This window comes from Camelina sativa, chromosome 16 (assembly GCF_030686135.1).
Source record: "Camelina sativa cultivar CO46 ecotype springtype chromosome 16, ASM3068613v1".
Lineage (NCBI taxonomy): Eukaryota > Viridiplantae > Streptophyta > Magnoliopsida > Brassicales > Brassicaceae > Camelina > Camelina sativa.
This window is the reverse complement of record NC_141895.1, coordinates 30110476-30135522: the sequence shown is the minus strand read 5'-3', so window position 1 is coordinate 30135522 and position 25047 is coordinate 30110476. Positions and strand designations below refer to the sequence as shown.

General features: G+C 35.6%; 4 protein-coding genes and 2 pseudogenes across 5 annotated transcripts; 3 read left to right on the top strand and 3 right to left on the bottom strand.

The window, feature by feature from the left end:
* Window positions 1-281: 281 nt before the first annotated feature.
* LOC104752907 (uncharacterized) lies at window positions 282-1702 on the bottom strand. The gene has a single exon (XM_010475164.3). It carries the CDS (start codon window positions 1422-1424, stop codon window positions 492-494), a length of 933 nt encoding a protein of 310 aa, XP_010473466.2. The 5' UTR covers window positions 1425-1702; the 3' UTR covers window positions 282-491.
* A 413-nt stretch (window positions 1703-2115) lies between these two features.
* On the top strand, window positions 2116-3768 carry LOC109129721 (uncharacterized; annotated as a pseudogene).
* A 710-nt stretch (window positions 3769-4478) lies between these two features.
* LOC104752906 (uncharacterized) lies at window positions 4479-5941 on the bottom strand. Its single transcript, XM_010475163.3, has 2 exons — window positions 5548-5941; window positions 4479-5218 (listed from the first exon to the last, which is right to left on the bottom strand). Exons 1-2 carry the CDS (start codon window positions 5560-5562, stop codon window positions 4673-4675), a joined length of 561 nt encoding a protein of 186 aa, XP_010473465.1. The 5' UTR covers window positions 5563-5941; the 3' UTR covers window positions 4479-4672.
* A 7444-nt stretch (window positions 5942-13385) lies between these two features.
* LOC104752904 (rho GDP-dissociation inhibitor 1-like) lies at window positions 13386-15000 on the top strand. The gene is made up of 5 exons (XM_010475162.3): window positions 13386-13800; window positions 13941-14007; window positions 14216-14440; window positions 14536-14660; window positions 14769-15000. Exons 1-5 carry the CDS (start codon window positions 13615-13617, stop codon window positions 14838-14840), a joined length of 675 nt encoding a protein of 224 aa, XP_010473464.1. The 5' UTR covers window positions 13386-13614; the 3' UTR covers window positions 14841-15000.
* An 86-nt stretch (window positions 15001-15086) lies between these two features.
* Window positions 15087-17862, bottom strand: LOC104752903 (leucine-rich repeat extensin-like protein 2 pseudogene; annotated as a pseudogene). The gene has a single exon (XR_015584764.1). The product of XR_015584764.1 is annotated as a leucine-rich repeat extensin-like protein 2 pseudogene (transcript).
* Window positions 17863-21007: 3145 nt separating this feature from the next.
* Window positions 21008-24832, top strand: LOC104752902 (phosphatidate cytidylyltransferase 1). The gene is made up of 12 exons (XM_010475159.3): window positions 21008-21361; window positions 21715-21863; window positions 21939-22192; window positions 22303-22454; window positions 22566-22707; window positions 22920-23076; window positions 23187-23234; window positions 23320-23406; window positions 23747-23875; window positions 23958-24014; window positions 24230-24313; window positions 24403-24832. The coding sequence occupies exons 2-12, from the start codon at window positions 21789-21791 to the stop codon at window positions 24475-24477; spliced, it is 1260 nt and encodes a 419-aa protein (XP_010473461.1). The 5' UTR covers window positions 21008-21361; window positions 21715-21788; the 3' UTR covers window positions 24478-24832.
* Window positions 24833-25047: the final 215 nt, after the last annotated feature.

Here is a 25047-nt window from a genome sequence, read left to right as displayed (position 1 = left end):
ATGCAAAGATCTCTATGAAAGCAAATGTCCTCGGTGTATGAGTTTAGGTGATTTTTATAACAAAAGACAATGATTTGTAGGGCTATAGTGGTTCTCTTCTCAAAAGCTTTATCCGTACGTTTTAAAAACCAAGAAAAAGATGTATCCGTACGTTCCATCCACGTTCCCATATCTGCATGCATGTCTATTACACACAATTCAAATACTCCTCTACATATGTAGAGAGAGAGAAAGAGAGAGGGCTAAAGATAGACAGTAAGAAGCTGGAACAAAACAAAAGATTACAGAAAACAATTTAAAGAAGTCTCATGCAAAAACCCTAGATTAAAACAACAACGACAAGAACAGAAAGCAACACTTGTTAAAACCCTAGATAATCAACAAACCTGATCATCAACAGTACCACATATATATTTGAATTATTACAAAAGCCTCGATAACCCTTGATCGTACATACATCTGTTAAATCATGTGGGTGTTTAATTTTTAGATCAAGTGAGAGGAGGACAGACAAAACCAGGAGGAGGATTGATCCCGCAAGTGATGAGAGCTTGAAGTGCAAGGGGAATGAAGATGTTTAAGTTGAGAAGCTTAAGTCTTATGGTTGTACAAAGACAAACGGCTGCTTCTAACTCAAGTAACCCTTGTAACACTGGACAACACACATTTTCCACTGGATTTCCAAGTCCTATATGGATCAATCCTCCCAAAACGTCAACACAAGCTCCAAGATTCAGTGCGTTGATCGGACACGTTGGTTGTTTGCCGCCGCCGCCTCCTCCTCCCCCTCCTCCTCCTCCTCCTCCTCCTCCACCACCGGAAGGTGGACCATATGGGGGATAGCCGGAAGATGGTGGTGGAACTGTGACCGGAGGTGGGTTAATGATTGGAGGAAGAAGTCCTGGAGGAGTTGTGACTGGAGGGAGAAGTCCCGGAGGAGTTGTGACTGGAGGGAGAAGTCCCGGAGGATTTGTGATCGGAGGGAGGAGTCCCGGAGGAGTTGTAACGGGCGGTGGTTGAATTGGAGGACTTATGATGGGAGGTCTTGTGATTGGCGGTGGCCTCACTACTACCGGAGGAGGTCTAACAACCGGCGGAGGTCTTATGATTGGCGGTGGCCTCACTACTACCGGAGGAGGTCTAACAACCGGCGGTGATTTCCCTCCTCCGCCTCCATGATGCGGTGGCTTGCCTCCTCTTCCACCATGATGCGGCGGTCCTCCACCTTTTCCACCGTGATGCGGCGGCGGCTTGCTACCACCGCTGCCACCTCCACCACCGCCGCCACCGCCACCGTGGTGTGGGGGTTTTGGAACCGGAGGGTGAGGATGAGTACAAGGAGTGCAAGCTTGTATCGTTGGTGGCAATGTGATAACCGTGGAGATCAAGAAAATGAATAAAGAAGCCAAAACCTTCGAACCCATTTTTGTTCTCAGATAGGGTTTCTTGGATTTTCAAGAATCAAACTCTTACTGCCTTATTATCAGATTCGCGAATTACATGTAAATATATAGGTGAAGCTTAACTGTAAACCGTGACTCTTGTGGGGGATGCAAATTAATAGGTATAGTGTTATAAATGTAATAGATTCGATTATTTGTTATGGTACGTACGAACGAACATGTGTAAGGCAAGAAAGCGAGGGAAAAAAAAAAGAAAAAGTTCCAAACTTCGAGAAATATTTGGAGCATTTTATTGCGTTACAACTAAAGAATTTTTGGATCGTTGTTGGTACGATGCAAACTTCAAGGTCATGCCCGTGACTAATCTAAAAAAAATGATTATTATCACTGTCTCCAAACTAAAAGAGTCCGTGACTTTGTTTGTTCTCTTATTTGTATTTCATTTCCATTTGATGATTCTTGAGGACAATTTGTTGAAAACTTTGAAAAGACAAGACAACAAACAGTGAAAAGCTTCTTAATAACGCAGAGGGTTTCGTTGTCCGTACATTCTTAATACTGTAGAGAAAGAGTGGCACAATCGTAACTAATAGATTTAGATCATTATGGGCTTTAACACTTTTTTGAACGTTCAGGCCCAAAAGGCCCAATATACTCTGTTCATCATGTGTATTTTGTTTTTTTCCCTCTCCAACGATTTTTAGGGTTCTGAGATTTTAGGGCAATTCCTTGATATCGAATCGATTCTACGGGCGTGGCATTTGATTGATTCTGGTATGTGTTCTCTGATACTCCGTGGAAGAGGATCTATTGAGTTACAGAAATGGCGTACCTTTATTGTATTATCATCTGCTTTTTCCAATTCCTTCTCTTCTGTTGTTTCTACTGCGAGACTTAGTAGAGATGGTCGTAAAGGTAAGAACTTTACAGTCTCTTACCTCGTTGGCTCATTGGGTATACCTAAAAAACTCGCAGAATCGATTTCAAGTAAGGTCAGCATTAAGGACAAGTCAAATCCTGATTCTGTTCTGAGTTTTTTGAGAATGAATGGGTTCACCGATTCTCAGATCTCCAGCATCGTTACGGGTTATCCAACATTGCTTATACTTGATGCTGAGAAATCACTTAGTCCCAAGCTTAAGTTTTTGCAGTCAAGAGGAGCTTCGAGCTCTGTGCTCACTAAGATTGTTTCGTCAGTTCCTGAAATCTTGGGGTTAAGAGCGGGTAAAGGTATAAGCAGATACTATGATTTCATCAAAGAGGTTTTAGAAACGGATAAGAAGAGTTCCAAGCTGTGTCATTCTTTGCCACAGGGTAGTAAGCAGGAGAATAAAATCAGGAATCTCTTGGTTTTGAGACTTGGGTGTGTCTCAGAAGTTGCTATTCTCGTTGCTTACATCCGCTGGTCAACCTGTTTGTGGGAAAGAAAGATTTGAAGAATCCATCAGGAAGATAGTTGAGATGGGTTTTGATCCGACGGGACCAAAGTTTGTCAATGCTCGCCATGTTTTTTACGAAATGAACGACAAAACAATAGAAGATAAAGTAAATGTTTACAAAAGGTTAGGCTTTGCTGTGGAAGACGTATGGGTAATCTTCAAGAAGTGGCCTTACTCTTTGAAATTCTCAGAGGAAAAGATTTGTCAGACATTTGAAACCTTGAAGATGTGTGGTTTGGATGAAAACGAGGTCATTCAAGTGTTGAAGAAGTATCCGCAGTTCATACGTCTTTCAGAGCAGAGGATATTGAACTTCTTTGAAACATTTCTAGGTCTAGGATTCAGCAGAGATGAGTTTGCGATGATACTCAAGTGTTTTCCTATGTTCTTTGGATTGTCTATAGAGACGATTAAAAAGAAGACTGAGTTTGTGGTGAAGAAGATGAATTGGCTGCTAAAGGACATGGCTTTGTTCCCTCAGGTACTTGGATACAGCATGGAGAAGGATTGTACCAAGGTGTAACGTAATCAAAGCTCTCATGTCTAGAGGATCGCTTGGAAGCAAACTCCCTACAATGGCGTCTGTATTGACATCTAACGATGATGATTTCTTAAAAAGGTTTGTGAGGAAGCACAATGACGAGGAGCTTGTGGTTGAGTTGATGGCTATCTTCACTGGAAAGAAGAGAAACTTCCGAATGAAATCAATAAAGCACAATGATAAAGCTTCCGAATGAAGTCAATAAAGGGTTCTTAGTCCAAATCCTATAACTCTGGTTCAAGCATCATTCTTTCAGTGACGAGCCAAATTCTGAAAATGAGAGTCTCTTCTGTAAGTTTCAGATATTAGTTCTAAGAAAATATCCTAGGAACAATGATTCATGATTCGATTACTTAGTAATTAGTTACGCTTGATGGATTCGTTCCTTTGTCTCCTTGGGAGTTTCTAGGTTGTATCAAAGTGGTATATTAGTTGGAAGAATCAGTCTGATTATTTATTTTCACATAAACTGTTTCCCTCTGTTTCTTTAAACCCTGATACCCGTGTCTGTGGTAATGAAAACTTTCAAGAATCCCACAAGAAGGTCGTTGAGATAGGTATTGATCCGACCTCTTAAAAGTTTCTCGAAGGTTTGCGTGTTGTTCACTGATTGAGGGAGGGAACAATAGAAGAAAAAGTCAAATGTCTATCGAATGTTAGGCTTTGTTGTGGAAGATGAATGGGCAGTGTTCAAAAGTGGCCAATCACTCTGGCATTATCAGAGAAGAAGATAAGTCAGACATTTGAAACCCTGAAGAAGTGTGGACACATTTCTAGGCTTAGGATTCAGCAGAGAGGAGATCACTACAATGATCAAACGCCTTCCTCCGTGTCTTAAGTTATCTGCAGAGTTAGTGAAGATGAGGATGGAGTTCCTGGTGAAGGAGATGAATTGTCCCCTAAAGACTGTGGTTTCAAACCCTATGGTTCTTGGATTTAAGCATAGAGAAAAGGGCTGTCCCAAGGTGTAACGTTATCGAAGCACTCATGTCCAAAGATTGCTTGGAGTCACAGGAAGTGAACTCTTTCCAATATCGTCTGTTTTGAAGAGTACCGATCAGGTAAACTAGTGTGTAAGTCTTGGATCAAACAAACTATAAAAATAATGTATATCTTATTCAAAATGATAACCATTGAAAGTAACATAAGAGAATAGTGAAAACAAAGGCAAGAAGAGTCAGAGACTCAACAACAAAACAAGACACAGAGTACTTAAAAAAGTAACAAATAGTTTACTTGCTAACATTTTTCTTCGTCTTCTTCAAAAGACAGTTTCTTTACTTCAAATTTTACACATCAGCCTTCTCCACTGGAGCTGCTGCTACGACGGGTTCCACTGCAGCTACTTCAGTGGGTTTCTCCTCCTCTGCTTCTGGCTTCTTCTCTTCCTCCACAACCGCTGGAGCTTCCTCTGTCTTCTTTTCTTCTACTTCTTCCTCTTTTTTCGTCTCTACAACTTCCTCTGTTTTGCTCTCTTCCTCCACAACCGCTGGAGTCTCAACCGGTGCTTCTTCCTCTTTCTTGATCTCCGCAACCGCCGGAGCTTCTTCCTCTTTCTTGATCTCCACAACCTCCGGAGTTTCAACTGGAGCTTCCTCTGTTTTCTTCTCCTCTGTCTCTTCGACTGGTTTCTCTGTTTCTTCCACTACCAAGTCTTTAGTCGTTACTTCTACAGGTGCTTCGGATTCTGTTACCGGAGCTGGAGCAGATTCTGTGACAATAGCGACGGGGGCAGCTTCCTCCGGCTCCACAGTCTTTGGTGCTGGCACCTCAACGGTCTCAGCTGGTGCTGGCACCTCAACGGTCTCAGCTGGTGCTGGAGTCACATGTTCAACCTGCAAAATCATTGTTTCAAAAGCTTAAGTCACATAGATCAATTCCAAAACTGCGTGGCGTTTCCGTTTGGTACAAACGGCAAGTAGTTTTGTTTTAATTGTAATTACAATTACAAAAACAAAAAATTGGATCATGATATATATATATATATATATATATATATACATGTATAAACTTTGGCATATACGTAGATTAACGCAACAAAGAACATATAATCGGATGTTGATTTACAGCTTTTATAGAGAGTATTGGATTGCTTGTATCAATCTTTAGACTAACCAAGGAATTTGGTTATGAATTTTAACAACATATATATATATTTGCATACCTCGACGGTGGCCATTTGAATAAGTAGAAAATGAGTTAAGGATCTAAGAAAATGAAGAGAAGAGAAAGTGTATGTATGAGTGTGTTGTGTGATGCTTTGATGGGGTGAAGAGTTTGGTTGAGAAGATGGCTTAATTTATAGGAGAAACAAATACAACTTTATCAAAATTATTTTTCTATAAAAAAATATTATTTCCTAAATCAAAATCACGTATTGAGCATAATTATTCTCTGGCAATAATAATTAATGAGATGAAAAAAAAGCTTTTGTTCTATATTTGTTTGAGAACGAGACACATCATGCACAGTTTGTGTTTGTGTAAAATATAAAATATCATAAACAAGATCGTACACCACTTGCAATTAATGTCTACTTGTAAATAATTAAGAGTTTTTTTTTTCGTAAGCAAAGATACTGAATTATCGTCTACTATAAATCATTATAGGTTGAAAACAAACTATGATTACAAATTTACAATGAATATTAATTTTTGGAGTGATGATGGTCAGGAGAAAATCGAGACACAACACTCTAGTCTAAAATTTGATTTAACCGTGCATTACAATTTTCATTGAACCAAAAAGTAGAAGTTATGAAAAGTAGAAAAAATCATAATGCTAGATATCGTTTTAGATATATACTGATCTTATTCATAAGTGGTGTTGCATAGAAAAATATATGTTCCATGAAACAATATAATGACATAGATACGGAAAAAATATTAACTTATGAAAACAAGTTTCTGAACAATATAATGTTAAAACATGTCTCTGAACAATATAAATACGCATGTTCATGAAACAATATAAACAACATAAACAAATATATAATCGCTGAGCATGTTGATCGACTTGTAAAATTTTTGACCAAACGATTTAACCTTCTACCAAATTCAAATATTTTAATAACAATTCATGTATTTATCCCACGTTAATTAGAGGGATATAAGTTTAAAATACCATACTTATTTGTTCCTATATGTTGGCTCCGATTCAATGCATAATGGAGTTTTCTATTCGATTACGCAATATTACCAATAGGAGCTATTAACATATGTCCATCAAAAGTTTTAAACCTTGTAACACATCGATCTAAGAAGCACGCTGCCCTGCGACTTAGAACTCTAAAGGCGAGTCAACATTTTCATCAATTCTTCACACTAAAAATCATCAACTATCGGATGGCGCATGGTTAGACTTCATGTTTAACAACTTAATTAAACTTCATGTTATAAGAAAGTATATTATATGTAGTCATTGTGACCTTTAACGGCCAGGGAATTCTAACAAGACTTAAAATGGTGTTAAAGAGAATCACAATTAATTTGTTGGTTTCTTTGTTCTTACTATTTTTTATCATCAAATATGTCTTTTTGAAAAATTGGTCCCTCCGGAAAACAGTTTTGGTGAAAGACCTGGTGGTTGGCAAATTTTATTATCAATAGAAGATTAGGTGGTCATTTATAAAGTAGGTTCTGATATTAAGAATGTTGGTATAACATATGAAAACTGTTTTGAGATTGCTAAGAGTTAGCAATTTTTTTAAAAATCTTTTTGAATTGATATAGAATATATGAGTGATATATATAAAGTGTGAACAACAAATAAAATTACCCGATCGATATCATAAAGGGATCCCTCATTATAAACTCTAGCATTTGTATTTTTGCGTTTGCTTAACATTGTACAAAAGTAAATTATTTACTGATTCAGATAAGATATCACATGGAATGTAAAATCACAAAAGTAGCGAAATAGTACATACTTTATATATATGAATAAATGTTTGTTTGTATCCAGTCAAACATATATATATATATGAATTGACCTAAGTCGGCATATATATTACTATTAGTCTATTAGCGAGTCTGATTTTCTTTTGTAAGGGAAATATATGGAATCACTTACTGAATTTACGAGTTAAAATTGTATTATGAAATTTTTACATGTCACAATATATACTAATAATTCATCATTAGAATAAATATTTTATTGAAGACATTATTAATTTATTATTAATAATATACCACTGTATTTTTCTTTTGGAAAAAAGATGTCCAGCTACACGAGGTATGACGCAATACATAGCCACACATCTCAAGTTTAATAATGGATGCTCAACTACATCAAGTATATGTTTGGCATGGCCACATGCACCAAGTACTTGACGTCATGTGTTTTACACCATGGACATAAAATCTCGATTCACCGGGTCCTTTCTCCCGGCAACGACCGGCGTTGACTCATCAGAACCATAATCAGGAAAACTAAAACTCGACCCGAGCACCTGCAAACAAAATAAAATACCCGACCCGGACCCAATTTTAATGGGCTTTTTATCAAAATTAAAAAAAAAAACACAGATCCCATTTTTCCCAAATCGACAAAAAATTGAATATTAGGGTTCTTCATCGTGTGAGAAACTTCAATTCAGAGTGAAGATGGAATTAACATCGGAATCGTCTAGTAGCATGAGGAGCAAGTCTGGAGTCGGGCAAGTTTGTGATTGTGGATTGCCGGCGAAGATGTTCATCTCGAAAACGGCAAGAAATCCAAATCGAAGGTTCCTCGGGTGTGAGCTGTACAAGGTATGTATCACTTGAATTTCGATATATGTTGAGGTGAGTAGCTTTGTTGATTAAGTAATTGTTTGATGTTTGTGTAGGAAGGTGGTAATGGTCACTGTAAGTACTTTAGTTGGGTTGATGAAGAAGAAGTGAAAGGCTGGCCGAGAAGAGCATTGGTTGAAGCTCAAGCAGAAATTAATGAGAAGAATAAGATAATAAGTCAACTATCAACGACAATCATGGAGATGAAGGGGGATTTAGAGAGAAATCAGTTGCAGAAGAAGAAGATTGATGATATGGAAGCAATTGTGTCTCGTCAACGCCTCGTTATCACGGGTTTGACAGGCTTGCTTGTTTGTGCAATTGGAGTCATCGTACTTGGTTAAGTTAATTACTATGTAATGTATTTCATCGTACTTGGATTTGTCAAGTAGTTCTTATTGATGTTGATTTGTAGGATTTGGTCCGTTTAACATATTGAACCAAAAGTCGGATGGTTTAAAGAACTTTTTGTTTGGATGGCACAAGGATGAAATACAACAACCAAAGTATGTTAATATCCAAAAAGAACCCAATTGAAAAAACTAATTGAAAAGATGCTCTCACAGTTCTTCGATATCTTCGATAAAACGATAAAACTTTTTCAAACAGCTTTTTCAATTTTCTTGTTTTGATCGATGAATAATTAGAAAATGGGCCTGTGTTTTTTTTTTTAATTTAGATAAAAAGCCCATTAAAATTGGATCCGGGTCGGGTATTTTATTTTGGTTGCAGGTGCTCGGGTCGGGTTTTAGTTTTCCCCGATTATGGTTCTGATGAGTCAACGCCGGTCGTTGCCGGGAGAAAGGACCCAGTGAATCGAGATTTTATGTCCATGGTGTAAAACACATGACGTCAAGTACTTGGTACATGTGGCCATGCCAAACATATATTTGATGTAGTTGAGCATCCTTTATTAAACTTGAGATGTGTGGCCATGTATTGCGTCATACTTCGTATAGCTGGACATCTTTTTTCCTTTTCTTTTCATTTTTTATTTTGAGTCGTTGATCAGTACTATCCTGAAATTTTTTATTTTTTATTTTTGTAGCTTTCAGTTTTCTATTTTTTTTTACCCAACATTTATTTTAGGACACTGTTAAAAAAAAACAAAAAAAAAAACTTTTCAATGTTAATAAATCTACGTCGACAAGTACAGGCCGGTGGATAGGACCCACCAAAGTCAGAAATACTGACGTGGCGACAAGTTGTATCCGATCGCTGACCCGTGACTGTATGCCACGTAGGATTCCACTTGAATTGGACCCACATATTTGCCTGGTTTGATTTGCCACATCAGATAAATCCTCGCCGCAGTTTCCTCTTCGTGTAGAACTCTTCAGGATCTGTCTTAAAAAAGTATATTGATTAATGTTTTATTAATTACGTTTATTAGTTAACGTTTTCTTCATCCTTACTGAAATTACTGAAAAATATCCCCAAGCTTAAAAAAAAGTAAGTATGAAAACTAGTAAGACTTTGTTTCGTAAGGTTTTTAATTAATTATAAAATGTTATTTCGTTTAGTTACTAATGCGAAAAATTATACTCATAAATCTAGTATAATAACTTTAATTAATGACATGTAAGTACTATGTTAAAAAGTTAAAAACGACTATCATATGGAAAGGGACGGAGCATATTGCCTGCGCTATTGAAAATTGAAGTGTCAATTTTTATCAAACGCTATTTTGAATATGTAATCAAATTGCTAATTTTTATTTTAACAAATGGGTATGGACACGTAATTTACATCTGTAAAGGTAGGCCAGCGGAAAAGCTGATTAAAGAAAAAAAAAAAGTGTTGGACGGCTAAGATGGCCCCATAACGATGTGTCCTACTTATTTTCTGAAAATGGGAGTAAAAACATCAATAATAATTCATATAAAGAATCATTAGAATTTTCGAATACTTCAAAAACTAACAGAAGAAAAGATTTATATATCAAGAACTAGAAAGGTAAACTAGATGAGGTAAATATGTTATTGTATATGGATAGTTTTCTTGTCTAAGTTTTTATTCATATATAACATGGAGATAAGCAAAATTGTAAGTATTATACCCTTTTTCTCTATTAGCCATATATAGTAATGCATCAGTTTTCATTGAACATATCTTTTGTCACCGCAACAGCTAAACAAAATTAGTAAGACTCATCATATATTAGTTTGTTAAAACATTTGTTTCTGATTTGTATAGAAATAAATCTACATATTATATAATATAAAATATCATCATGCAGCACATATTTAGTTTTTGTTACCATTCAGAAAAATGCTCAGACCATCTATGGTATATGTTTGTGTGTGTTTATTATCTTTGTAAATATAATTTGTGTTATTTTTTTTTGTCAACAATATAATTTGTGTTAGTACCGTCATTTTGTCAACATTTAAATTTAAATTATATAAATTTTTATAAAAGGAAAATTAATATTAATAAAAAGGTAGGTCTTCTCGTACATTTTATCATTAAACTATAATATTTCATTCAGATCTATATTAAAAATAAAGTTGGAAATAATTCGCTTTTTTGCATCGGAATTATGGTTAGACGACCCCATGCGGGCATGCCTTGAACATGTGTAATCCTAAAGTCGGACAATCTTAAGTATAATTGTCTCCTAACAGCAGCTGTATTATTTCTCGACCGTTCGTTTTAAGCACTAATTTAGTTCAACGGTGAAAGATCTGCCATTTGTTGATTATTCATTGGTCGGCCACATGTGAAGATTGATCCCATAATGTAAAGAATCTCTCTCCGTCACCAAATAGTTGGCCACCACCGCTAAACCAAAGATGGAATCTATTTTTCTTATTTGTTTACTAAACTTCTGATCCATTCTTATATATATATGTATATTATCTCTACTAAGCTAATTTAATATCTACTGTCCAAAAATTGAAGCTAATTTGTTATTTAATTTTTAATATAAAGATATATATTATTTTTTTTGTTGCAAGAATCATGCTAATTGAACAGTTTCTTAAAATAGTTCAACCAGTTATAGTTATAGACTAGTACTTGACTGAATGGTAAAGTGGTTTTTGGGAAAATAAAATCAGAAGAATTTTTGCGATATTGTCGGTGAATATCCTACTTTTTCGATGATCATTGATGTGTAATTAACATACGTTATAAACTTATAATCAGTCAAAAACCTTTTAACAAAAAAAAGGAAAATAGTACAAATGTTCAGGCCGGAGTCAGATGGAAATATTTATTATTCCCTGCGTTTCCAAATATAAGATGTTTTTAAACAGTTTTTTGTTTCATAATATAGGAGGCTTTCAGGTTTCTATGCAACTTTTAGATTAGTTTAGTATTTTATATTATGCAGTATTGTTTTTGATTGGTTGAACTTGTTAAAAATAAAGACTTCTTAATTTACGTGCTTTAGTTAAAACATCATATATTTTGAAACGGAGGGAGTGCAAGATAGTTTTAAAAATTAATTTATCATTCGTATCCATTCAAAAATAGACATGTAAAATGATATAATTTACTGATTATAAGGATATTTTTAAAAAATATACTCCCTCCGTTTCATAATATAAAATGTTTAGAGAAGTATTTATGTTTCATAATATAGGATGTTTCCACTTTCTATGCAGCTTTTAAATTAAATTTATATTTTATATTAAGCAGACTTGTTTATGATTGATTAAACTTTTTAAAAGTAAATATTTCTTAATATGCGTAATTTCACTCAAACATCCTATATTTTTAAACTTGAAACGGAGGGAGTATTTTCTTATAATTAATGTACCACAAGTTTTTATAAACACAATGTTTCACAGTTGACGATGTTTGATGTCTGCACGTAATCTTAATTACACCCATACCAAAAAAAAATGTCTACACGTAATTACGTACAAAAAAATATTTGAAACATGTCTACGTGAACCAAATTTTTTACTAACCCCCGACAACTGTGAAAACCCGGATATTAATATCATACTATAGTATGATCGATTCAAACTTTGATAATCACAAGAAAATCTTTTAACAAGGAGCTTGACGTACGTTATCGTGTCTTGGGTTTTTAGAATATTTCTTGTGCTTGAAGAAAACTACAGATTTTTAGAAATTACATAAGAGAATTGGATATGATTACCATTTTAGTACTGTATATCCTTCTGGAAAGAGCGTTCTACTTTTCAGAGTTGTCATTTATAAATTCCTTTTCTAAAGCACATTCTTCTTCTTCTTTCTTCTGCTTCATTCACATCAAATTTGGCAACTATAATGGTCCCTATAGAAGAGTATTTTATTTAATTAATATCTACAACTTTACAATACATAGTTATAAATAAATAAATCAAACTTGGGTGCACAAAAAATAAAAACAAATAATAAAATAAAAACTTTATAATACATTCATAGAATCCACATGCATTCACATGCACAAATGTTGATGATATGATGACGTTGGATTTTAACGTTCTAGGACAATAAATTCTAGGTAAAGCTTTTTAAAAATATTCATGATCAAACGCATCCAAAAAACTCAGAGACAAGACGGTAAATAGACGTTTATGATGAATAAAATCCACGAATATCACATTCTCAAAAAGTTTTTTTTTTTTTTGTCAGTGACCAATTTTTATAGTCGTTCAATGGACAAAAAAGGTTCGAATCTTTCCATTGCGATTTATTATTGAATCATGATTGGCCACTATAAACACTTTTAAATGACAAAGTACCCGAGTTAGTTTTCTGTATATGAGTCGGAAACTAGTATGGGCTTTGGGTTGGAGATTTCATATGAACTATTCACATTCCAAGTTGAATGCACATGTAGTTTGTTGGAATTGGGTTTCAGTTTAGCTCAGTTAAGAGCAAGTCAAGAATTGAAACTGGCTAAGAGGCAGGTTTAAGACTCAGAGTGAAGAAAACTAGTTTGATCCCCTTCCTCTAGCCAAGATATAGGGTTGCTTACATTGAAATTTCCGAATTTGTACCTTTTGTCCCGTTACATTTTTTTCTTTTCTATTTCCACTCGAATTGAATCCAGTCCACTACAAATTAAAAACCTCAGAAGGCCACAATTGGGTTAAGGAAACTGACAGTAGCCCAACTAGACGAATCTATTCTCCGATAAGTAATTTAATTCCCTACATTACATATGTATGTACATAGGACAGTCCTTTAGACGTGTTACGTGTATCCATACAAATATACGTGCATTATATAGAATACCTATATATTTAGACAATTTTGATTTGAGACTGAGATTTACAAGATTATAGGATCACCACATGACCATTTCTTCAAGCTCCAAATATAAAATTTCCTCAACAAAAACACACCAAAACTCTCTTTCTCTTCATCTCTCTTTTCACCTCTATAGCTATCGTAGCATTCTAATCCAATCCAACGGTTGACATTGTCTAAGATCTTATTAGATCAACAAGAGAATTTGATTTTTTTGTTTTGTTTTTGGTTAGAAGAAAAATAAGATGGCTTTGGATGATGACAAGAAGGAAGGAGAAGCTTCAGGAGAGACATCAGAAAAAGACATTGGGTTAAGCATACAGAACAGTCAGAGCTCTTTGTCTCCGACAGAGGATGATGAAGACGATGAAGACAAGAAGCTCCAACTCGGTCCCATGATCGCTCTCAAAGAACAACTTGAGAAAGACAAGGTCTAATTTATCTTATTTGTTTATATAATAATATCTTTTTGTATGAATTTAGTGAAATGGAAAATCAATAATATGATTTTTCTTGCATCAAATGGAAACTTAAGGATCTAATAAAATTTTATATTTTCTACGAATGATAGGATGATGAAAGCTTGAGGAGATGGAAGGAACAGCTTCTTAGCGTTGTGGATTTAGAGGATGTTGGAGGTAAACCAAATACATAACTTGGTGTAGATCTATGGTTCGTAACTGGTTTTAGAATATCGATTAAGACTCAAATGTGTATATAGCTCTCAAATGATTAAAAAGTTTATTAGGGTCTCACTTGTTCTGATTCAAGTTAAGTATACAAGAGGGACGAATCATGCATGTTATAGTTGAATGAAATTTTGGTTTACTACAAAATGAAATACAGAGACACCGGATCCGGTAGTAAAGATACTAGACCTCACAATAAGATCACCGGACAGAGAGGAAATGCTATTGACGATACCCGATGATGGGTTGCCGAACCCGAAAGGCCCTTGGTTTACCATAAAGGAAGGTTCTAAGTACACACTTGTCTTCAACTTCCGTGTCACAAACAATATCGTTTCAGGCCTTCGCTATAACAATACCGTATGGAAAACTGGTGTTAAGGGTAATTTTTTTTTTTTTTTTTTGCTTGTATCTTCGTCGTTGTTTAATGTCTTTTTCCGAATTCTAATGTTCGGTGTTTTTGTTGCTTATGAGCAGTGGATAGTACGAAAGCAATGCTTGGGACGTTTAGTCCTCAAGCTGAGCCTTACCAACATGTAATGCCTGAAGAAACGACACCGTCTGGTATGTTTGCTAGAGGATCCTATTCCGCAAGAACTAAGGTATATCATTCCATATAAATTTTCGAAAGATTTGGTTTTCAAAAAAATTGATTTAGTTAATTTTACAATAGTTGATGAGTTTGAGGCTATCTTGTTAACATATTTCAGTTCGTTGATGACGATAATAAGTGCTACTTGGAGATCAATTACACTTTCGACATCCGCAAGAGTTGGCAATGATCCACCGAATCATACATTCTCTCAAGTCTAAACCAAATTAAGCTCATTTTTTATAACTTTTTTTTTTATTATCTTTACATTCGATTTTGCAGACTAGAAAAAGTTATTTAGTTTTCCGATTATATGAGCATGAATAAGATACTATTTTTTGCAATTTTGATATTTTCTCTTCACTTTTTAAACTTCGCAAACACACAAACTTTGAGAACCCTCTCCTTCGAGTGTTAGTGTAAAATCGTGAACTTCTAAAGTGAAAGGAATGTATATTTATACTGAACATTATCGAAGAAAGTACATATATATATATATATAGAAGATGTGTAACCAATAGGAAAATAAGTGAAACAGTGAAACTATATACTTCATATTCTGTGTTTAATCAAGAAATAAAAGAACAAAATATTCATCGGAAAAAAAATAACTCGAATGTCTCGTATCAACCAAAACACACAAATAGGTTCGAAGCCAAAAGAATTTTAATCATTGTGACTAGTGTGTCCACGTTTAACCACTAGTTGATGCATGGTTTAAACTTAGTAGTATGGGATTGATGGTGGAGGAGGTGATGCGTAAGAGACACCGCGGATAGGCGGGAGAGGTGTGTCGTCGTATGATGGAGGCGGCGGAGAAGGCGGTGTTGGTGTTTGGTAGTGATGATCGTTACTTGGACTATCGTTGCATCCCTTTGGTGGTGGTGATTGATACTCCGGTGGTGGTGGAGACTGGTTTGGGCTTGCCGGTGGATAGTAGACCGGTGGCGGCGGTGGAGGGCTTTGTGTCACCGGGGGATAGTAGACTGGTGGCGGCGGAGGGCTTTGTGTCACCGGCGGATAGTAGACTGGTGGCGGCGGAGGGCTTTGTGTCACCGGTGGGTAGTATACTGGTGGCGGAGGTGGACTTTGTGTAACCGGCGGATAGTAGACCGGCGGTGGCGGAGGAGATTGTGTTATCGGTGTGTAGTAGACCGGTGGTGGAGGACTTGTTGTTACAGGAGGGTAGTATACCGGAGACGGCGGTGGTGGAGATTGAGCGGCGTAGTAAGTAGGCGGTGGTGACGGTGGCGGAGAAGACGTGTATTGGTAGTAAGGAGGTGATGGATAGTATTCCCTTGGTGAAGGAGTTTGCCAATATTGGGGAGGCGGTGGCGGTGGCGGACTTTGTGCTGTGGGTGGACAGTTAACTACGGGCGGAGGTGGCGGAGGAGATGAGTAGACATACGGCGGATGAGGAGATGGCGACGGCGGTGGAGGAGATGAGTAAATGTATGGCGGAGGAGGAGATTGTGGCGGCGGGGGCGGTGGAGGGTATGCTCTCACGGTAGGCGACATTCCGGAAGAAGGAGGAGGAGGCGAAGATGGCTCATACTTTGGCGGTGGCGGAGGAGGATACGCCTTGACGGAAGGCGACATTTTAGAAGAAGGCGGTGGCGGGGTTGCTCTAAAAGTAGGCGACATTTTAAAAGAAGGCGGCGGCGGGGTTGCTCTAAACGTAGGCGACATTCTCGAAGACGGAGGCGGTGTTGCTGGAGGAGGAAGTACTCGGACGGTAGGTGACATCCTAAAAGACGGTGGCGGAGGAGATAAAAAGTTGTTGCAACCAAACTTACTACAATCAACAGGGCGTGAGGCAGGAGAAGAACACTCTTCAGACGATCTTTGACGTTCTTTACCAGCAATACAATTCATCGAGCCATTAACCGCCACGTCATCTCCCGAAAGAGCCGCGCATCTCGGTGCATCACCGGTAAAGAAGTTGGAAGAGTAAGTGAAGTTCTCAAGGTTAGAGAGCTGACAAATGCTACTTGGTATAACTCCTGTGAATCTATTGTTAGCAACATTAAGCTGTTCCAAACTCTTCATGTTTCCAATGCTTGACGGTAACGGACCGCTTAAGCGGTTGAAACTGATGTCGAAGACTGTCACATTCTTGAGATTTCCGATCTGTGGTGGTAAGCAACCGGTTAAGTTATCGTTAGAGAGGATGATCTCGTTGAGAGTCTTTCCCATGAAACCGATACTACCAGGTATGCAACCACCAAGATCGTTATCCGCAAGAACTAGAGCAGAAACAGGAGAGTTTCCCATGTTTTCAGGTATCCCAAACCTAAACCTGTTGTGGTTCAAGAATATTGCGTCGAGCTCTTTATCGAAAAGCTTAGCTGGGATACCGCCTTCAAACTCGTTGTAACGAAGATCCAAGAACTTGAGTGAAGGCAAAGACAAGACAACGTTAGGGAACTTCCCAACGAAACGGTTGTTACTTAAATCAAGCTCGAAGAGAAGCTTCATGTGTTTAAACGTGATAGGAACTTCTCCACAGAACCGGTTTGAGTTGAGATGGAAGAGTGCAAGATCAGTTAGGAGACCAAGCTCACGTGGTAAATAACCAGCCATGTCCGCATGGTTAAGATCAATACCCGCAACAACTCGAGTTTTCGAAGAAGGAGAAGGAGCACAGAAGATACCGTTGTAGGAACATACATCAGAGCCATTCCAATTAGCTGTGAAGTTAAAAGGATCAGAGAAGATAGCTTGTTTCCATGACTGAAGAGCAATGTAGGCTTGTCGAAGACTCGGGTTTTCGAAGGTGAGACTCGGGTCTACTTTGATACCATCACCGCTTATATCATCATCATCATCATCATCAGCGGCTCTAGTCTGCAAGAAATTACAAACAGAGAACAAGAGGAAGAGAAAGAAGAATAAACGAAGAAAAGAAGAAGAAGGTAACAACAACATTGTTTTCGTTGCTTTGTTTCAAAGAGAGTTTGAGAAAAACTTAAGAGGTTTTTGTTGGGAGAAAATGTAGTTTTTAGCACATGGGACAAGAGACCCTACCTCACTAATTTTGTGACATCTAAGAACTCCATGTGCTTGTTTATAAAATAAAAACACACAGAAGTCGTATCTAAATTTCATATAGAATTATTAAGTAATCAATCAATTTGGGGTCTATAGTTTAATAATGACATATTGATTGGCACGTCTAAGGGAGGAGACAAAAGACTGACCTTTAATTACGCGGCCATAGATTGGACTATTGGAGCCACCGTCACCGACTTTAACTCTAGTATAAACTTGGATACATGTCCCCAAAGATTCTCTGAAAGCACCTACACTAAAACGCGTTTCTCGATAATTCAAATAATATGGTTTTTAAAATGTACAACTCTTAGAAGGACATGAATGCACATCCATCTATCTGTATGCTATAACTTGGATGCATGTCTGTGAGAGACAATATATACTCCATTTGTCTTATAAAAATTGATGTTTTGGGATATTTTTTGTCCCACAAATATTGATGTTTTGTAAACTTCAAAAAGTAATCATTCAAAATATTTAAAAATTTAAATTGTTATTAGTTTAAAATTAAATAATATCTCTTTAGTCAAAAGAAAAAATATATTTAAACTAAATAATCATTTTTTTTTTAAAATGTGTAAAAGTATCTTCAAATATACTTTTTGATCTTTTTTAACGAATATAACTGTTCAAATCTCACCTCTTGGTTAAAGCATTCCTCTGCTTTATTTAGCTCCATATGAAAGTTTTAGCTGCATCTATATGTAATCTTTGTGCATTGTAAGAAACTTGGAGCTTAAATCTCAAATCTCTATTGACAGGTTAAAATGTACAAGAAGAAAAAAAAAAAGCTCTACGGATTTGGTAAAATGAAGTAAACTCACCATAAAACTAGCTTTAGACTTACTTCATTCTGCATTTATCTTAAGCAGCAACAATGGATAATGACGAATCACAAAAGATTCAATGCTAATTTTAAGAGAGACCAGAGAGTTGTTTCACAACTTAAAGCTCAAAACCAAGCTTAAACACACACCAATCATATTGGTCTTTTGGTAACTGCATTAGTCAAGTCAAGATTTAGTGATGATGATATATAGAGACCAGATCATTGTTCTATTGAAAGTTGAAACCCTTACACTACTCCAAACTTTAACTATAAAGAAAGAAACAAAAAAAAACTAAGACGACAAACTAAAATACATCAAGGAACAGTCACACCAAAAACACAAGATTCGATAATCAAATTGGTCTATTACGAACAGCATTGAATCGAGATTTATAAAAGACTGTTTTTTTTTTGTTCTTCACTAGAGAGGAACACTTCATCTTGTTTCAGAACTAATCACGAACCTCACATACCTAATCGTGGAAGCGGAAGATAACGAACACATTCAAGATTCTGATTAATCGCTGATTTCGGCGCCGTCAAGTTACGGTCCGGCAAGAAAGTTTCAATTGATGATTTTTCTCACAAATTGATTAGATTATTATTTGTTTTAAGTTTTCATAATTGATATTATGCAGATTGTTTTCTCATTAGTTGAAGTAGTAGAGCCTAGAGACCATCTGAAGATTATGTGTCAGGTTATTTAATTTAGGATTAAAATATTGGGGAGACAAATTATCGAATTAAACAGGCCAAGACAGGTAAGGCCCATGTGCCCTGGGATCATTTGGTTCTTTTCTCATTTTTTCATTTTAATAAACAAAAAAAGAAACTAATAGTGATAGGACTTAGGAGGTCTCCAAATGTTGAATAATCATTTTATTTCTCAAAAAAAAATCATATTTAATACTTAATATTTATAGAATGTCAGGTAAATGAATCATTACCAAATGTCAAAGAACAAGTTTGTGTCTCCTTCATTTTTAGTTGGAAGTTTTATTGTGGATTATGTGACTTATGTCAATTATGTTGTTTTGAAGACCAAACTTAGTAAAAGCTCTAGAATTTGAGATGGTGAATGCATAATTAGTCAAAATGATGTATTTTTCTGCCGATTAGCATGCATTTTCTAATTTTCTGGATGATTTTCTCTTATTTTTTATTTTAGTTTTATAATTTTTTCTTTTTGAATGTTATGATTTCTTTTCTTTTTTTTTCCTTGCTACATTGTTTAGCTCTTTCAGTATGCGGTGGATGTAAAAAAAAAAATGCACCTGATTAAACAGTAACTTTAAAAATTATCTTTTAATTCAAAAGTTTAGTTGGAAAAGAGCTAATATTATTTTCTTGGTACGTGGATGAAACTGGAAATCACTTATAATGTTACTTTGCAATTATCAGATGATATATTTTATTAAAAGAATAACATTTTTGTAACAATAGTATTTATGAAATTTAAGACATTTTGTAATATGTGTACTTGGAATAGGTTATTCACACAACTACACTAACACAAAATACTAAACTATATATATGTAAGTTTTAAAAATGTTTTGTTGAATTTAAAGATTTTAAAAGGCTAGCTATATATATTGTCTTTTTGAAAATGGAATTAAAGAGAAGAGTGCGTGCTCATCCTGGGACTCGAACACTTGTCAGTACCGTGGGAGGGTAAAGGCTAGCTATTTGAAATTTGGTGATAAACATTTGGTTTTTAATTATAAAGTAGAAATATTTGACAAAAACACAAAAATCAATATTTGACAGTTATGGCGTTGTTATAAAAAAATATATATAGTTAAGCTTGATAAATATCAACTTTGTAGAAATATATATATCTTTAGGAGTTATATGATAATGATTACTATCTAGCAACAATAGACAATGAAAAACTATCTTTAGGAGTTAAGTGACAATGGAACTTATCTAACTAGAATAAGATTGGCGGCGGAAGAGTGTTTTAGGATTAATTTAACCCTTCGAATAGTGTGGATCTCTTAAAACTTACGAAACCGTGACGAAGATCGTATAATTAATTAAGTGCGAGTGAACTGTCTGTATTCAGAACAAGGAGAGAATGATCTAATAATAAGTCAAAGTGTGGCCAAGTTTTTCACTTCACGCCAGCTGCATTAAATGTGGAAGACACATTCCATATGGGCCGAGAGACAACATATGTGGTGGCGTTAACGACGCCATAAATTTTCTGGAGTGCGTTCTTCCGATACACAATCAATACGTATGCTATAACTACAATGCAAATGTATTAATTTGAATGTTTTCTAAAAAAAATTGATTGAATGTCATAAATTTTTATTGAATAATTAAGTTTAGATATATTTGTTTTCAATAATTATATTTTTCTTATTATTTTTTTAATAATTATATCTAAGAACACTAAATAATTAATTTAAAACCGTTAAAGAGCATGAGAATTAGTTGACAAAAGAATACAAATAGAAAATTTCAGAAGTATGACCAAAAAAAAAAAAACAACAGAAAATTCCATGTCAATATAATTTTTTTAAAAAAGAAAAAACAGAATGAATAATTCTTTTTTTTTTTTGGTCACACAAAAATAAATTAAAATAATCCTCTCCTCTCGTGGCTTTGCTCTCTCTTCCAGAGAAAAGGGGAAAGAAAAAAAAAGAATTCGATTCCCCTCTGATATTTTCTGCTTCAGCTTTGCTTTGCTTTTTTATTCGATTCTTTTTTTTTTTTTCACCTTTTCGGCTTCTCTGCAAATCTCTCCTCTCCATCGTTCTCATCGCTGTTATCCTCCAAAATCTTCGCTTCAAACCAAAAGCTATTCCTGGGATTCAAAAGAGGTATGCCCGAAACAATTTAACTTTAGGTTCGAATTCGTTCACTCCACACAGTTCACTTTGGGATTTCTTCACTCTATTTGATTTTTTTTTTTAATTTCTTAAAGTTTCTTCGGAATCTTGTTTCTTTGCGTTGTTGGGTTGATGACAACGTCGATTTATAAATCCCCAGTCTTTTTAATTTTTGGATGGAATCTGAGTTATAATCTCTTCTTCAGGGTACTGAATCTTTTAAATCAGATTGTTTAATTTCAAGTGATTTGGGAATCTTAGATGTTGACATCTACTGATAGGGTTTTACTAAAATTTCCTAATTTCTCACTTTTTATGATTTACAAATCTTTGCTTTGGTTCAGGTTGTTTTGTTGGGTACAGATGTTTTGATTTTTCTGCAAAAAAAATCTCAATTTTTTTTTTAAAAAAAGAAGCTATGGAAGAAGAGATTGTTACTAGTTCACCTTCAACACCAGTACATAGGCTTAGGCATCGGAGACGTTCTAATGAGGTTTGTTTCTTTATCTCTTCTCTCCTTGTTTGAAAAAGACTGAAGTTAGTTAATCCGACTCCTTTTTTGTGTTAGGTTGTTTTGGATGGGGGTAGAGTGAATCCGACCCCTTTGTTGGTTAATGATCGGAATAAGTACAAATCTTTCATGGTCCGGACTTACTCGACGTTATGGATGATTGGTGGTTTTGTTTTGGTTGTCTACATGGGACATCTTTATATCACAGCCATGGTGGTTGTTATTCAAATCTTTATGGCTAAAGAGTTGTTTAATCTGCTGAGGAAAGCTCCCGAAGATAGATGTCTCCCTTGGATTAAACAGCTGAATTGGTAAAGTCAGAATCTTTTTTATCGTCTAGCTGTTTCCTTTCCTTAACTTCTTAGTATATGGCTCAGGTGATGTTAAAATGTTCTTGATGTCGTTTTGCTGTTCTATGCAGGCACTTCTTTTTCACTGCCATGCTTTTCGTATATGGTCGGATCCTTAGTCAACGGTTAGCCAATACCATGACTGCAGATCAGTTCTTTTATCGGCTTGTCAGCGGCCTAATCAAATACCATATGGCTATCTGTTACTCCTTGTATATTATAGGTTAGTCTTGCTTCACCATTTTCCTTAATACCAACGGTCTTAATGCATGCCTTATGTGATTCACCTTGTATTTGATGCTTACGGGATATCCCACTATGTAACACATTTCAGGTTTCATATGGTTCATTCTGACATTAAAAAAGGGGATGTACAAGTACCAGTTTGGCCAGTATGCATGGACACACATGATTTTGATAGTCGTGTTTACTCAATCATCTTTCACTGTTGCCAACATTTTTGAAGGGATCTTCTGGTAAACTTTTAAACATGAGTTTATGCTTTTCCATCATCTGTATGTTATGTTTGCTAAGAAATCAATCATATCCTCTCCTATTTGTCACCAAAATATGATGAGATTGCTTAACAAGCATCTTGCTTCCTATATTTGTATATGTTTCCCCCGATCTGTTTTACCTTGTTCTTTGCTGCAATGTAATTGTCTCTTTTTCATGGTTTTCAATACAGGTTTCTTCTTCCAGCGTCTTTAATTATAATCAATGACATCTTCGCTTACATTTTCGGTTTCTTCTTTGGAAGAACACCCTTAATAAAGCTATCTCCAAAGAAAACATGGGAGGGATTCGTCGGAGCCTCTGTGACAACTATCATCGCTGCATTTTTTGTCAGTATTTGTTACCTCTATCACCACATAACACGTTACAAAGACTATATAATTTCATTGTATCGTCACCGACCCTCTGCCTGAAAGTGTGATTATGTGTAATGTTTCAGCTCGCAAATATTTTGGGTCGTTTCCCATGGTTGACATGCCCGCGACAGGTTAGTCATTGAGCAAATAGAATAACACTGACTGAGAAATACGAACTTTGAGAAATATTCTAGTAATTCTGTGAATCATCTACAGGATTTATCCACTGGCTGGCTACAATGTGACGCTGATCCATTGTTCAAGCCTGAACCCTTTGCTTTACCTGCGTGGATTCCAGGATGGGTAAGCTTTTAGCTTTGTTATCATGTTACATCGCTTAGAAGAAGCTTCTGTGGTGTGTAATTGAATGTATGCGAATTCTCTCAGAATAACTCTGTATAGCTGACTTTGTAGCATGTATACACAGTATGACTGTGTATAACTAACTTTGTAGCATGTAGGCGTGTTTAATTGAATGTATGCGAATTCTCTCAGAAAATAACTGACTTTGTAGCATGTTCTTGAAGAGATTCAGATTCTGACAATTTTAGTGGACGTTAGCTAGTGATAACTAACAACAAAACAATAGTAGTATTAAGCTGAGCAGTACGGTTTCTCAACTTCTCTTACTACATTTCTGCAGTTTCCTTGGAAGGAAATTTTGGTCCTCCCTGTTCAGTGGCATGCTTTATGCCACGGTTTGTTCGCTTCAATCATAGCACCTTTTGGAGGGTTTTTCGCTAGCGGGTTTAAAAGAGCATTCAAAATCAAGGTCTGTGTAATCAACATCACCAAATTTGAGCTTTGCTTCACTTTACATACACAGCTAACCGCTAACAAAACCGTGATTACAGGACTTTGGTGATAGTATTCCAGGACATGGTGGAATCACAGATAGAATGGACTGCCAGGTAACTCTTAATGAAACTAGTATCACTACATAGGTTTATGATCAGGTCTTTTGATAGCAGAATTGAGTTTGTTAAGAACAACAACACATTAGAGAATGGCAGAAACCGTAATGATTAACTTTATTGTTTTCTCTGTAAAATTGTGGATGAATACCAATATACTGATGAACCAAGGTCTTACATAAACCAAACCTCTTTTTTTTCAATTGTGACAGATGGTTATGGCAGTATTTGCTTACATATATCTCCAGTCATTTATAGTCTCGCAAAGCGTTTCGGTTGACAAAATGTTGGACCAGGTAAGTAAACTTATCGAATTTTGTATTCAACCAAAGACCAAAGGTCAGTTTAAGGTGAATCAATCATGTGCGATGGTTTCCATTTGTAGATATTGACGAACCTTACCTTCGAGGAACAACAAGCTCTCTTCATGAAATTAGGGCAAATGCTGAAGCTTCAATAGTTTCCACTACCAACAAAACTGTTTTTTTTTCTTCTTCCAGATTCAGATTCAGATTCTCCAAGAAGTAGGTTTTACAACTCTGGATTATCCTTTTATCAATATCCTTACTAGAGAGACAATAAATTTGAAATTGGTTAAGATTTGTTTTCCTGCCATTGTAAATCCTCTTGAAATCTGTCGAAAATTAGAAAGTTTTTTTTTCTTTTTCTTTTTTAAGTCTCATTCGATGATACAATAGGATTTGAAGGAAGTTGTATCTTCTTCTATACTTAACTTGTAGCTTTTGGTGGTTTTATTTGTATTTTGTATATTGGTTCATTATTTGGTTTAATCTGTCTCATGATGATTGTTTTTATTGTGTTTCTTGATAGACTGCACCAAAACAGATGACGTATTAATAAGAGGTACTCTTATGGGCTTATATAAGGCCTACATCGTTAATTTGGAGATAAGTAGGTTCGCATAAAGCAGCCGAAAAAATGCTTTATGCTTTATATTCAGGTCCAAATGCGATTACAACAATTTTTTTTGTTTTACTACTATAGTTTATATAATACCTTTATTATATAT

Excerpts from the sequence above, each read along its gene's own strand:
- LOC104752907 (XM_010475164.3), bottom strand. The coding sequence starts at position 1,424 with ATGGGTTCGAAGGTTTTGGCTTCTTTATTCATTTTCTTGATCTCCACG.
- LOC104752902 (XM_010475159.3), top strand. The coding sequence starts at position 21,789 with ATGGAAGAAGAGATTGTTACTAGTTCACCTTCAACACCAGTACATAGG. Across the intron at positions 23,235-23,319 it reads GGTTGACATGCCCGCGACAG|GATTTATCCACTGGCTGGCT; the intron begins GTTAGTCATTGA and ends AATCATCTACAG. Across the intron at positions 24,015-24,229 it reads CAGATAGAATGGACTGCCAG|ATGGTTATGGCAGTATTTGC; the intron begins GTAACTCTTAAT and ends CAATTGTGACAG.
- LOC104752904 (XM_010475162.3), top strand. The coding sequence starts at position 13,615 with ATGGCTTTGGATGATGACAAGAAGGAAGGAGAAGCTTCAGGAGAGACA. Across the intron at positions 13,801-13,940 it reads AACAACTTGAGAAAGACAAG|GATGATGAAAGCTTGAGGAG; the intron begins GTCTAATTTATC and ends TACGAATGATAG. Across the intron at positions 14,661-14,768 it reads CCTATTCCGCAAGAACTAAG|TTCGTTGATGACGATAATAA; the intron begins GTATATCATTCC and ends AACATATTTCAG.